The sequence below is a fragment of the Achroia grisella genome, unplaced genomic scaffold, assembly GCF_030625045.1.
Source record: "Achroia grisella isolate CSIRO2021 unplaced genomic scaffold, CSIRO_AGI_Agris_v1 utg900, whole genome shotgun sequence".
Classification (NCBI taxonomy): domain Eukaryota; kingdom Metazoa; phylum Arthropoda; class Insecta; order Lepidoptera; family Pyralidae; genus Achroia; species Achroia grisella.
In genome coordinates this window covers 4,652,083-4,666,846 of record NW_026713059.1, presented here as the reverse complement: position 1 = coordinate 4,666,846, position 14,764 = coordinate 4,652,083, and the positions used below count along the sequence as shown (strand labels likewise).

At 40.3% G+C, this 14,764-nt stretch overlaps 1 protein-coding gene across 1 annotated transcript in view; it reads right to left on the bottom strand.

Moving 5' to 3' along the window:
• Nucleotides 1-2,948: 2,948 nt before the first annotated feature.
• Nucleotides 2,949-14,764, bottom strand: part of LOC131853358 (cytoplasmic dynein 2 heavy chain 1) — a 78,980-nt gene continuing 67,164 nt past the window's right edge. Inside the window, 14 exon segments of the mRNA XM_059204226.1 lie at nt 2,949-3,195; nt 4,590-4,662; nt 4,738-4,810; nt 5,586-5,729; nt 6,026-6,131; nt 6,635-6,747; nt 7,038-7,219; nt 7,323-7,558; nt 7,608-7,745; nt 8,328-8,458; nt 10,260-10,383; nt 11,119-11,369; nt 11,984-12,128; nt 12,573-12,671. Coding sequence (XP_059060209.1) covers nt 2,998-3,195; nt 4,590-4,662; nt 4,738-4,810; nt 5,586-5,729; nt 6,026-6,131; nt 6,635-6,747; nt 7,038-7,219; nt 7,323-7,558; nt 7,608-7,745; nt 8,328-8,458; nt 10,260-10,383; nt 11,119-11,369; nt 11,984-12,128; nt 12,573-12,671 — 2,013 coding nt within the window. The 3' untranslated portion in view covers nt 2,949-2,997.

The following is a 14,764-nucleotide window of genomic DNA, read 5'->3' as shown; positions in this document are numbered from 1 at the left end:
TAGTATAAATGACATCATTCGTACCACATTAGATATATGGAGACCAATAAATACAAGATAAATTATAAATTATTTTTATTAAATTGTTAAAAATAAACAAAAACTAAATTAAGAGCCTTGTTTTCCAACAAAACAATGAAGACTTTTGAAAAATTAAATAATCTTTCAACACTCATCCTCGCTGTGAGATATGAGTCGCTTAACTCGTCTTCACATTGGTTTTCGATTGTTACTAGAGTCATTCCTGCGCTGCGCAGAAGGAACTTATAGGATGCTGTTGAACGGAAACCGCGCTGTAAAAGTACCGCTTTATAGGAGGGTTGAGTGTATTTGATAAAATGTTATCATAACATATATTACCATAACTAACAATCATAACTATATGTTATCATAACTAACTGTTATGATAACATTGATATATACCGCGATTTTTAATTGCCATACAAATAATGCAATGTTAACTTTCATGAAAGGGGGAAAGCTGATTGTTAGCATTATTAGCCCAATCGTTAACATAATGCAAGGTGCATTGTTACCGATGTGGTCAATAGTCGACCACCAAGCGGTTTCGCCTAAAACACCTTCATTAATTTATGGTGAATTCAGCACGATTGGCCTGACTTCATGCACATGTTACCATTCTTTGGTAATGTCCCTCTAGAAATTCCGCGTAGACGGATGCAACATTCCGTTGTAATCACTAAATATGTGAGGTGATGAAATGAAAACCTTCATTTGAGATGATAATTTTGATATATCTAAAACATTCAACAATTAAATATTCATCATCTAAATATATTTCCAGGTAGTGCCAGTATGCACCGATAACGCACTAGTCAACCAAGTGACGTGTACATTTTCAACCTCCACAACCGACCAAGCTTGTCCGTCTACAACATAGCAGGTGCCAAGTCTTGCCGTAAAGCGAATTTTACTTTGTATTAAAACTGTATCAGTACTATCAGTAGGCACCCAACTACCTGTGGATCTTAATTATTTTCCTTAAGCCAATTAAATAATTTGCACACTTAACAACAAACAGCATTAAATAAAAACTGAAATTAAATTATAGAAAATCGACTTTATAAATTACAATTTTAAAACGAGTTTCTCAAATTTGTGCAGCAGCTTGTTTTTCTTTGACTATTCGTGGTTATTACCGATAAATAATATATAAGATACAAACTTTGCTGTTTGTTATCGTTGCAGGACGCCTAGCAAATATTGATCACAGAAATTATTTTGTTATAACTGTGCTCCCGGTTTTATCCACACAAAATATATAGCTTATGTGTTATTCTAATGTATAAAGTAAATTTTTTTAAAGTTTTAAATATTAAAGATGTTTCATATTACAATATAATAGACGTTATAATACAGCCAATTAAAATTTCTCATCAACATAAATGCAATGCAACTAGCTAGTCTAATATAATTTTTTTTACATGTAGGTATACGAATGTTGCCATAAGTATATATTCATGAAAAGCAATATAACATGATAATACTAGCTGCGTAAACAAGATAATCAACAATGTCAATTGTACCTGGAAAGGACAAAATCTGACTCAGTTTACAAGTTTTCCTACAAAAATCAAATTAAGTAAAATTATTAGGTAAGTATTTTTTTTTAACCATAGGAATAAAAATTAAAAGAATTCATCTTTTAAACTGTATTCACTGAGTATTTTGATATATTAAAATCTTTAGAACTTCCATGAAGCATTCTGTTAAATAAACAAAACAACCAATATTAATATCCGAAACCTTTTTATAATTAACCATAATATATATTTTTAATATTTTTATATTTTGGCCTTAATCTCATTATCTGGATTCATGCGACATAATGTATATTCCTAAACTAGAGAATTTTGCTTTATTTTATTATTAGTACTATTTTTTTTAATTCTTGGTAATAAAAATAAAAATGTCCGAAGTATCAGTATGAAAACGAATTAATATGAAATCTTGCTTGAAATAGCGGTAAACACTAGCGACGTTCAGTTGAAATTGAGAGGATAAGAATGACGTCAGATTTTTTTTATGGTTGATAATGGTGTAATGAATGGATAAATGGAGGAATGGCGCTAATACAAGGAATTTGCTACTAATTTTTATGATCTATCCTATCCTCCCCGGATGGTTAAGATATTAACATATAGTAGTTAATATTGTTATGTATTTAATTTAATTTTACGATATACATTTCAATATTGTTTTTATAAATATATATGTTTGAATTCACAAGTTGGTTAATTACTATGTACGTAAGTTAGATCTGTTTAAGTTATGCCTCAAATTCTAAGTAGGTATTTACAATTAATTAGGTATATTGGTCCGTGGTTAATTTAATTTTTAAGTCGACTGAACTTGCTAACCCCCTGCCATATGCTCAATCGATCTGAGTGGTGACATTTGAATCTGATTTTATTGTTATAAACTAGTTTATATAATCTGATATTTTGTAATATATATTTTAATACGATTATGACTTTTATTGAAAATTTACATATAACTCAATACCCGTACACCTTTATATGCCAGCAGCTTTTTTATATGCTGTGGTGCTATGGTAGAGTGAAATTACAGTGTACAAAAAATTATCTTAGTCATCCAGAAAGGCAACACACGAGTGTACTGTGATACAGCCAGGTTTTATTTATTCAAAATAGCAAATAAACAAACAATATAAATTTAATCTGATAGATTATTTCTTATTTTACATCATCATATGATGAGCCGAAATATAATGTTGAAGAAGAAATATATATAGCCATATAAATTGAGAACAATTTAAATCAAGAGGAAATGACTGTTTTTTTTATATCTTTGGGAAGATCAGCCGAAATTCACTAGACTTCATATAACATTCTGCGTTGGCTAGGGGACTATAGATCGGTTGTATCAGAGGTTTATAATAAAATATAAGCAAACAAATTCCAATGTTTTAATGTTAAAATTAAAAATAATATGAAACTATACTTAAAGTGGTTATTAATCGACTGGCGCGATGAACAGTGCGACCGCGTTGAGTGTCGCTTCGTCATAGTTGTAAGTACGCGCGAGCGGCGCCTGCACTGTGAACACGAGGTCTTCCCGAGCCTCGTTGTTGTACACGGGCACCTCCAGCACTGTCTCCCCCATATCCGCATCAGCAGCGCGTGTGGATGTCATCCGCGACACACCCGTCTCCTAATTGTAATATAATGATAATCACCTTTATTTGTCTCTAATAATAAACTGTTACAATTGCTTAGAATAAAATTAAGAGGTTTTCGGAGGTTAAAATTAAATCGAGACAAAACAGTACTACTTATAACGGGCAGTGAGTCCAACCTCTCTGTTATTTTGTTATAGCCTTTACCGGCATTTACCGGTAAAGGTTTTTATTACAATGAAAATCAACAACGATAGCGTTTAACTTTAAAACTGTCCTATTCTGACAAATTAATACATTAATAATAATTACTTTATGACAGTCCAATTCAGCCGATATACAAGTAACCGAGGTAGACTTTGTAAGTTATCTGTGATTCCAAAGGTAAATATGTCGAACTGGACCAGCGACTTCAAATCTTAAAGGGGAATAATCAATTAATAATTGATTACTATGCTAGAGGCATTGTCAATTGTATATGTCGTGGTAAATCCAAAACTTGTTATGCCTACATTCGGGAAGGTACCTACTATATATCTAATCTAAATCTAATTCTAATCTAATCCAATGTAGCAAGGAATGAGCATACTGCCATCTCTTGGATTAATTTTAGGTTTGTCATGGGTGTTTCCTTTACTGGACAGTGAGATATAAATTTAAAATGATCACAAAGGTTTTTGTTTTGTATCCACCCGATTTTTACTAATGCCCTTTTGTGTGTGGGTCAGCGTAGTAAACCACTACGATCCTTAAATCCAATTGATGTTTGTTGCGGGGTAATAATACAATGTTGTTGGTTGGGACGATGTATATTAAAGATGATAACGTAACTGTGTATCTGTGTCCCATAATATTAAACACTGATTTGAAGTTGAAACAAAAACACTTTTACCCTATAAATAAATACATGTATACATAAATAAATATCTGTAACTTATTATATCCAATTATAAATCATATCGTTGTACGTGAGGAGCGCCACAGGGCGATATGATTCAGAGAATGATTATCTCACTAAAACCGACGATAATTTTTAATTATTATTAAGACAATCTTACGTATAAATATGAATAACATTTATTTCTGAAAACTTGAGTAACATTGTATCTATGATTGCACACTATGTAACACAGTCGAAGTAACATTGGTATGGCGATCAGACAAATAATATTAATAACAATAACAAAAAATATATAGGTATTTATTACTACGCGAGTGTTATCAAATATATTATAAAGGGTGATAAATATAGTCTAAAGATTCGAGAACCTCAAGAGTTACTTAATTTTTCTAACAAATAAACTAATGAACCAGATAGAAACGCTGTATAGCAGTAATGAGATAAGTAGTAAGCATCACATTTATCCATGTATGTCGCTGCTGGTATGGTAGAATTTGTGTATAGGAATTGAGAGGTGGCTTCACAGACCTGTGGCACGTAGTACAGCAGCAGCGGCGGCGCGGCCGCGTGCGCCGGAGAACGCGCGCCCGCTGCCTGCAGCCCGCGCCCCGCGCCCCCCGCAGATGCCGTACCCCCCGTTGCGCCCAAAGCCCCGGCGCCCCCCGTGGAGCCCGGAGCCCCCGCGCCCCACTCCGCACCGCTCAGCCGCAGACCCGTCACCACCACGCCCTCTACGCGCCGGCTTTCCTCTGTATACCGAAACATACAAGATTAAAGGTCTCGTCACGACGCCCGACCCTTGGGAGGTAGAGGGGAAGGTGATTGGTAGTAATGTGGATTCATGACCCCATTACTAGTAATGTACCATGTCAGGTTGACCTCCACGCGGTTCCCCCTGGAAACCATCGTGATTAATTCCTGGTCAATTTGTTACGATGGGCTAAATGACCTGACCTCATGTTCATCCTATCATCCTCCACTGGTGACCCGCCAGCGTAAACCGTTAGCGCAGGCGGATGCACCATTCCATTAACATCCACTAAAAAAAAAACCCTTGGGAGGTAAGGATAACCTTCTTCTAAAAGGGTGTTGAGGGTCCTAAGTTAATACAAACTTTGAAGCCTTAGGCTTCAAAGTATACCATAATAATTTTTCCAGTAGGTATGTTCCAAGAGCCAAAACAGTGCCAATTGTTATGCTTCTAGAGACTAGTCACAAACTATCGGCACCTAAGTTATCGCAGGCCATATGGCCCGCTTGCAGCACTGACGGCCCGCGGGCCATAATTCGAAGACCCCTGACACACCCAAGATACAGTCATTATTTATATGCATGTTCGGCACTCACACATGAAAGGAACATCAATGTAAAATTATAAAAAAGGGTAAATAACTAAATTGAAGTCACCAGGTGTGCAGTATATATATAGCATGAAAAGGCTTGTTTATTGTACCTGAAAATGTAAAACATGAATATTTGGTCTTGACCGAAAACTAGTCGGTATAGAGTGGAGGGCGGCGGTACCTGCAGTCGGCTGCCAAATGGTAGCGAGTTCGAGGTCATGTGGTGCACACTGCAGGCAGCAGGCAGCCTGCGCGCGCGCCGCGCTCAGCACCCGCGCCGGCTGCATCCACGTGCGCAGGTCCGTCTCTCCGCTTGCACCCGTGCCTGATCATACAACAAGCACATATAACAATAAACGATAACAGTTCCCAAGGCGCCATCTAGATTCAAACTTGTCAGGCGTTTTTACTATGAGCAATATACACTGATAATAATATTTAAACACTCTTTTTATGCACAAGTTTATACTCATGAATATGTCTGTATTGTGTGAGAATTCAAGCCGCAACACAGTGTGGTGTGCTAAATCACTAAATCATCGAGACCGTAAATGTTCGTCATATCATTATTTTATCCACCTCTTGCTATTTGAATAACAAATTATTAAAAAGCGTTCTCACCGACACCAACGCGCGCGGCGGCAGCTCGAGCACGCGTGCTCAATTCGCGGAGATACTGTGCAGGCACCTCAGGACCCGCCCATACCGCCTGCCACTCCTCCGGCACCTGCGAACGTACATGTTATGTATACACATTGCAATTATAATCCAGAACCATAGTACAACAATAAACATCAGCGCGTGCAGCGCCGCACTCGCATTCACCTGGTGGTAGCCGCGGGAGCAGCGCCTGCAGCGCCACACTCGCACTCACCTGGTGGTAGCCGCGGGAGCAGCGCGTGCAGCGCCACACTCGCACTCACCTGGTGGTAGCCGCGGGCGCGGCCGCGCAGAGCAGCGCGTGCAGCGCCACACTCGCACTCACCTGGTGGTAGCCGCGAGAGCAGCGCGTGCAGCGCCACACTCGCACTCACCTGGTGGTAGCCGCGAGAGCAGCGCGTGCAGCGCCACACTCGCACTCACCTGGTGGTAGCCGCGGGAGCAGCGCGTGCAGCGCCACACTCGCACTCACCTGGTGGTAGCCGCGAGAGCAGCGCGTGCAGCGCCACACTCGCACTCACCTGGTGGTAGCCGCGGGAGCAGCGCGTGCAGCGCCACACTCGCACTCACCTGGTGGTAGCCGCGGGCGCGGCCGCGAGCTCGCGAGAGCAGCGCGTGCAGCGCCACACTCGCACTCACCTGGTGGTAGCCGCGGGAGCAGCGCGTGCAGCGCCACACTCGCACTCACCTGGTGGTAGCCGCGGCCGCGGCCGCGAGCTCGCGAGAGCAGCGCGTGCAGCGCCACACTCGCACTCACCTGGTGGTAGCCGCGGGAGCAGCGCGTGCAGCGCCACACTCGCACTCACCTGGTGGTAGCCGCGAGAGCAGCGCGTGCAGCGCCACACTCGCACTCACCTGGTGGTAGCCGCGGCCGCGGCCGCGAGCTCGCGAGAGCAGCGCGTGCAGCGCCACACTCGCACTCACCTGGTGGTAGCCGCGGGAGCAGCGCGTGCAGCGCCACACTCGCACTCACCTGGTGGTAGCCGCGGCCGCGGCCGCGAGCTCGCGAGAGCAGCGCGTGCAGCGCCACACTCGCACTCACCTGGTGGTAGCCGCGAGAGCAGCGCGTGCAGCGCCACACTCGCACTCACCTGGTGGTAGCCGCGGCCGCGGCCGCGAGCTCGCGAGAGCAGCGCGTGCAGCGCCACACTCGCACTCACCTGGTGGTAGCCGCGGGAGCAGCGCGTGCAGCGCCACACTCGCACTCACCTGGTGGTAGCCGCGGGAGCAGCGCGTGCAGCGCCACACTCGCACTCACCTGGTGGTAGCCGCGAGAGCAGCGCGTGCAGCGCCACACTCGCACTCACCTGGTGGTAGCCGCGGCCGCGGCCGCGAGCTCGCGAGAGCAGCGCGTGCAGCGCCACACTCGCACTCACCTGGTGGTAGCCGCGGGAGCAGCGCGTGCAGCGCCACACTCGCACTCACCTGGTGGTAGCCGCGGCCGCGGCCGCGAGCTCGCGAGAGCAGCGCGTGCAGCGCCACACTCGCACTCACCTGGTGGTAGCCGCGGGAGCAGCGCGTGCAGCGCCACACTCGCACTCACCTGGTGGTAGCCGCGGGCGCGGCCGCGAGCTCGCGAGAGCAGCGCGTGCAGCGCTACAACCGCGCGGGCCGCATCTCGCGCCTCCGCCGCCGCAGCACTGCGCCACCACCGCGCGCCCTCGTGCTGCTCGCTCGAACTCTACGCACACACAACGCCTTCAAATTGGGGTACGAGTTTTGCACGCGTTGTCTCAGTCTAGAGTCCAAGCTGTCCAAGGTAATTATTACATTACCTTTACTGAACCGTCGATTGACATTAGAGAAAGTATGAAAACTACTTCTGTTCGGATAATATTTCTACAAAGAATTAAGATGGAGGAGATTGCTACACGTTTTTACCACCCCCAATTTTTGTTTAGAGTTGATTTTCTAATCAGCTATAAACATTAGATATTTTCAATTTGTATTTTTTAGTTAATGCAGTAATACATAAGTCAGTAATATGGGCACACAACTCCTCGTTCCCGTTTGTACTGGTATCAATACCAAAATTTCAGTCTTACTTATCCCATGAACAAATGCATAAAAGATGATTGAAGTCAGGAAGAGGCCCGGTTGTAAAAATGTAAGTACGATGACGTAAGGCAAATTCCAGATTGATAAGAAAGAATAAGAATAGCGATAGAATATGAGCCCAAGTAATAAATGACTACTATGAACAAAGCAGGCAGCCATATTTATTTATTTACATTTAGCATTCTAATAACGGAATACTACTTACAGTTTCCTCGATATAGTCTCCTTTTAGAAGTGGATTACCAGCCATAGATTTCTTCCAAAGTGACAACAAAGTTTTCAATGACGATACATCTTCGGTGCTCTCTCGACTAGTGCTGTCTGTTGTACTGAGTTCTGTGTATTATATTTTTTATATTTACACGACTACGAACAAGTTCATAGTGATAAGGTTTACGCCTTATGGTAAAAACCATGACTAAATGTGGACTGTCCATTTCTTATATTCAGGTTAACAATTAATAATAATAATATAATAATAATATTTTATTGACACCAATTTAAGTAGTTACAGTTATTCTCCTTATAAACTATTACATTTTTGTTAAATACGCATCATACATATAATTTACCAGTAGCATCTATACTAGGCCGAGCCTGTATCATAGATACTACCTTCTTCCAGCAACAAATAGGTAAAAATTAAAATGTTGCAATTGCGTGGGTAGATTTACATTTCAACTTGTACAAAATATGAATAACTTGCATTGGCATCAATCCATTCGCAGCTCGTAAACAGGCGGGCCGCACAAGTGACTCAGCCGACCACAATAACCATGCGCGCCCTAAACAATATAATAACGTTAGTTAACAAACTAAAATAATATAGTTTTAATTTTATCTCTTTATATCTTAATGTACGCTTAATCTTAAATGTGTTTATAATAACAGTATATCGTAGATGTATATAAATTCGGATATATATATTGCTTGTTTAAGGTGTATATTTTTAATGTTACATTTTCATACTATTTAATAAAGAGATGTATATATAATGGTGTGTATAGTGTTTACGTGTGTGTGTATGTGTATGAGTGTGTGTGATGTTTGTGTATGTGTGCGGTTGTATGTGTATGTACTACATGTTATTTTACTGCTACAAGAAGATTTTCAATGTCATTGTAATTTAATGATTTTAGCCATATTGTTAGAATTTCTTTACATTTTAAGTAATTGAGGTGATATATATCGATAATTTTATTAATTTTATTATAAAGCATAGGACCGAAGGTACATTTGAAATTTATTAATAAAATATAAGAATAGCGATAGAATATGAGCCCAAAATCTTTTCTACGAAGTTTCATCAAATCCATGCTAAATGGAGTTTTTTAGGTTTGGGACAACACTGTATCTCTTACAAACATTTGTCTAATGGTTAGCACATCAGTATCTGCATATAATTCTATAGTGGGATATCAAAAGGTTTGAAGGTCATTACTTTTAGTATTGCTCTCTGTGCTCGCTCTATTTTTAATAAATGGGTTTTTCGTGCTCCACCCCAAGTAGTTATACATTTAATATTGACTGGACCAATGCAAAATAAACTTTTTTAATTAATTTAGAATCTGCTATATGTCGTAATGTTTTAAAAATATAAATAAGTCGTCGTGTTCGTGATGATTCAGGTCAATATATGAATTAAAAGACCAATCAAGAATAAAAATCGAGAATAGATAATATTTGCCTTAAACTATGCTTTTCTAATTCCACTCAATATTATTAAATTCTTTTGTATCTCTATATATCTAATTAAACAAAATACTTTATGACTGTGAAGTAAAAACATTTTAGTGTGGAGTGTATATATACATATGTTGGTACATAAGGACAAATTTGTCCAGATTTTTCTAAGAATACATACGGGGGAAACAAATTTCATACATAAATAAATATATCATTGGGTATATGCACCAGAAAATTTCTAAATATCGGAACAGAAAATTGCGATAGAAAAACGAGATATAGCAAGCAAGACCATAGTAGAGACCAAAGTTGGTCTTTGGAGTTCGATGGTTCTGATAATTTTTATAAATTTTAAGCCTCTAGTAATAATAATCAGTCAGCATTATTTTAAGCTAGTTTCTACAAGTTCGGGTTCGAGATAAATATATATATACCCAACTGGATCACTAACCTTTAAGTCCAGCTATAATATCGGTGGCGGCTTTATTTTCCCAAGCGATGCCGCAGTTAGCAGGCAGTCCGAGCAATTGCGGTGTGTCGATGTCGGGCAACGCTTCGAATGCCGGCACGTACGCCTTACCAATATGATGTTAATATTTAATACAAATACAAGCAAACAGTAATCACAACAGTAGTTTAACACAAAGTAGGTTTACGTGCAAACTCTGAAAGCTTTTTAAAAAATTGCGCAAGTTTTTAAAAAGCTTTTAGATATTAGTATCCAATTCTGAATAAGCTATTTTGTATAACCTCAAATGGCTGCTGCGAGAATGATTTTGGTTGAAACAGGGATGTGATGTAGATGTACCCGTATGAAGTGTATGTGCAGAGTGCCAACATCGGGCAGAATAATGCAAGATGTAAATGCAGTGTTTCGCTACTGGGGGAACTTAGATGAGACGAACGTGCTCGTGTTAGGTAGAATTTTGGTGAGACGTACCTCAGTGTCGACACTGGGCAGAAGAATGATAAGACTGCTCTGTGTGTTTATGTGCTCTAGAGAGAATTCTTATGAGACGAACCTGGAGCGTGCTCGTGATAGGTAGAACTTTAGTGAAACAAACCTGCAGCACGCCCGTGATAGGTAGAACTTAGTGAGACGTATCTGCAGCGTGCCGGTGCTCAACGGAACTTTGGTGAGACGTACCTGCAGCGTGCCGGTGCTCAACGGAACTTTGATAAGACGTACCTGCAGCGTGCCGGTGCTCAACGGAACTTTGATAAGACGTACCTGCAGCGTGCCGGTGCTCATCGGAACTTTGCCGGTGCACGCTGCGGATACGTGTCATCGGAACTTTGATGAGAGGTACCTGTAGGGTTCCAGCGCTGGGTAGCACGACGGCGGCGTCCCGCGGGCGGTAGTGGTGCGCGAAGGCGCGGTCGGCGAGGCACGTGCGCAGCAGCGCGGCCAGCAGCGCGCGGTCGGGCGCGGCGGCGGCCGGCACGCGCGCCGCGTACAGCGCGCCGCACAGCGCGCGCGCCGCCGCCTCCGCCCCGCGCGCCGCCGCCTCCGCGCACGCGCGCACCTCGCCCCACCCCCACGCGTACCACCGGCTCCAACCTGACACCCACCCCCATTACTTCTTCTAAACGATACTCGGTACATAACAGATACTATATGTATGTATACATTGTACAAAGGTGTCTTCGCAGGTATCTGTATCACTCATTTCATCCGCCAAGCAACTTACTAAGTTGCCGGTTGAAAAGTGAGATGTGTCTATGATCACAAGTTATATTTTGGTGTTCACTTTTACACGCGTCTTTGTTTCACGAATGCATTTTCAATTATAATTGTACATTTTATATACTATTAAAATTTTATTATTTGCTATGGTCATTGGTCATCTACCAACACTAAATTATTTATTACAAAAAGGCGCAATAGCAGGAATAATTGAAGTACGCGGGATTGCGAGCGCTCTCTTTGTCCTCTCTTTATCTGCCTTTATATGCACATTATTGCTCCCGTGAAAGTAGAATACCTAGTGTAAGAGCGTACCTACAGGTAAAAGCTGGTAAAAATAAACAGTACATTCTAAATATGAATAACTCGTTGAAGAAATTGGTCGTAGTAAACACTACAAGTTTTGAAGTTTTGACAGTATCGTTCATATTTAACCAGTGCCTCGCCGAGGTATATAGTAGCATAATTGTAGAGACGTAGAGCGGTACCTTGCGGGATGTAGGCGCGGCGTTCCTGCGCGAGCGCATGGAAGAACGCAAGCAGCGCGTGCAGTCGCACGGCGCGGGGCGGGCCCGCGTACTGCGCCCACGCGGCCAGCGTGCCCAGCACGTTGTGCTTCACGCCCGCCGGCGCCTGCGCACACGCACCCGACTCAACTATTTTATATATACTGACCGAGCTACGCTTACTACGGCTTGGATCCTTGGGATTTATATACTTTTAAAACAGACCATTTGTATATGATTTACGCGCTATATGATGCATTTATACTGAACCGATTACGATTTCATCTTAAATTAATAACTTGTGGATCCTATATTAATTTCGTTAATATATACACTGTTGTATATTTATTTAAATAAAAATCAACTTAAATTATAAACTGAACCTTATAATTGGCTAATCACACATTTTTTGTGCACACTACTTTATATCTCCTAGTCATTTTAACTATCACAGCAGATATATATAATACATCAGACATGTTGAATATAATCATAATGGAATATAAAAACATAAAAAAATCTATTACTACACCCATGACCCATTAGAAAATATAAATAGTTGTGAACATACCTCGAGAATAACATTTATGCAAGCATTAGATATGAGTGGCGGTATATCACGCTCCTCGGTGATTATCCATAACCGGAACTCATCGCTGAATTCCTCAGCCTGAAAGAATATATACACGTAATCATATTTTTGAAATAAAAACTATCATTTACTTAATAAAAAAATATAAGTACTAATCACAAACAAAACACCCCCTTCAACTACCTAATCGTGATTTTCGCAGTTCCGAGTTGGCTGTCTTATCAGTCGGCCACAAAAGTAAACAAGTTTTTGGTTCATCAATGCTGTACACATAACATATCACACCACATCGAACTACATCGCGTGTCTTGCCACCTCACTTCTTATCTTACTCTACAGAGAATTTCTGAAAAGTCTAGAAATAATTTATCTACTGTCAAAGAGTGGAGCGATTATTTTTTTATCTATACAAAATTAAATACGTAAAATAGTGACCAAACGAATACTGTCTGGCTGTCTATTTATCTGTTAAGCCTTCATGTCAATAGCTCAAGGTATTTATATGAAATTTTACAGCATGTGTTGTTTATATGAAGTTTTACATGAATCAATATAGGCTTATACTCCCACTCCCACATGTCTTATGTGGGAGTATAATTACGTTGATATAATTATACTTCCACTCCCAGTTGATAATAAGCAAATAGGTAGCACATTATAGATGCTTTATTTAGTGTCGTTTGTTTGTAGATGTAGGTACAAGCATGCGTACACCTTGCGGGCACAACTAGTATCTAAATTTATAAATTAAACGTGAATATATATTATATACATATGGTTAAATGTAGAAATTGCATTTATGTCGATTATAAAAATCGTAGTTAACTTTAAATCGTTATATTTGAAAACATACTCTTCTATACAAATAGGTATACGTAATTCTTTGTAATTTGATTAACACGTAAATAAAAAGAACGATAAAGACCGCTGATGATGATGATGAACGATGAAGATGCGTGCTTTAGTGCATTTTTTAATAATGAATTATATTTTTATTGCAAACTGGCTGACATCTGACTCCCATATCCATACAAACAATCGCATTCACGAATGGTTGCATCGTGCGAGGATCGAACCCGCGACCATCGTAATTAAAGCGGTATGTTAGACGACCGTGGACGTCGAAGATATAATTATAGAGTTATTCATAATTTAAAAATCTGAAATATCTCTCTGGAAAATAAAATCTCAGAAGAGACTGAACTGATACGAATTATACGAAAGAATAAAAAAAAATTGTTTAATGCTTTTAAAATGAATCATACGCACAAACACGCGTGAAACAGTTAACAATAAGAATAGTTAGACATTAACATTTTTTTTATACGAAAGAATACGTATGATTGTCATGACATGAATCATACGCGCAAATGTGCGCGAAAGAGTGGACAAAATAAAAAGTTAAATTCTATCGCTCGCATTATGCATGATGACTAATTTTTAAAAACATATAATGTTGTTAAAATTACAATATCTTCATAGAAATGTACTCATATATTTTTTAAAATTTAACAAATGGAGGTGAAAATGCCTTTTAAAAAATAAAATTTAGATTTCGCGGAAAAATGCTAGAATAGCAATGGCGTCGCCTATGACGTCAACCTTTTATAAATTATTTTTTATCAGGTTTTATCAACAATACGATGAGTTTTATTTAGAAATGGCGCGAAACAACTATGTGAGTACTTTGTACAACAGACAAAATACATGACTGGCATATGTTTACGAAAGGGTCACGTCATGCGCTCCTGATTGGTGTTCGATCTATCATGGTGGATTGATATGTTTTGCATTTTTAATTTGACTAAAATAAATATAATCTCGCAAGTAATCTAAAAACAAATATTGAAATTTGAATCAACCTATCATTGAAAATATCATAGAAATCGTGATTTCAGTCATTCTTAGTTAGTGTCATCATGCCTATTGCGCGCGTCGGTTTCAGTTATTTTGTAAGCATCGGTTTCAAATTCGAATGCGGAAACTGTGGTGATATTGTACATTGGTATTCTGTAAACTCGATAGCGACTGCAGTGCCACTCGAGAGCGGGATGGTGGTAAACAGGCACCAGTGATTGTTTTAGAAATATAAGCGAACTCGATAGCTCCGTAGGAACCGTATACTTGCAAACGGATACGAGTGCCTCGAGTGAAACGAGTCGATAAAACGC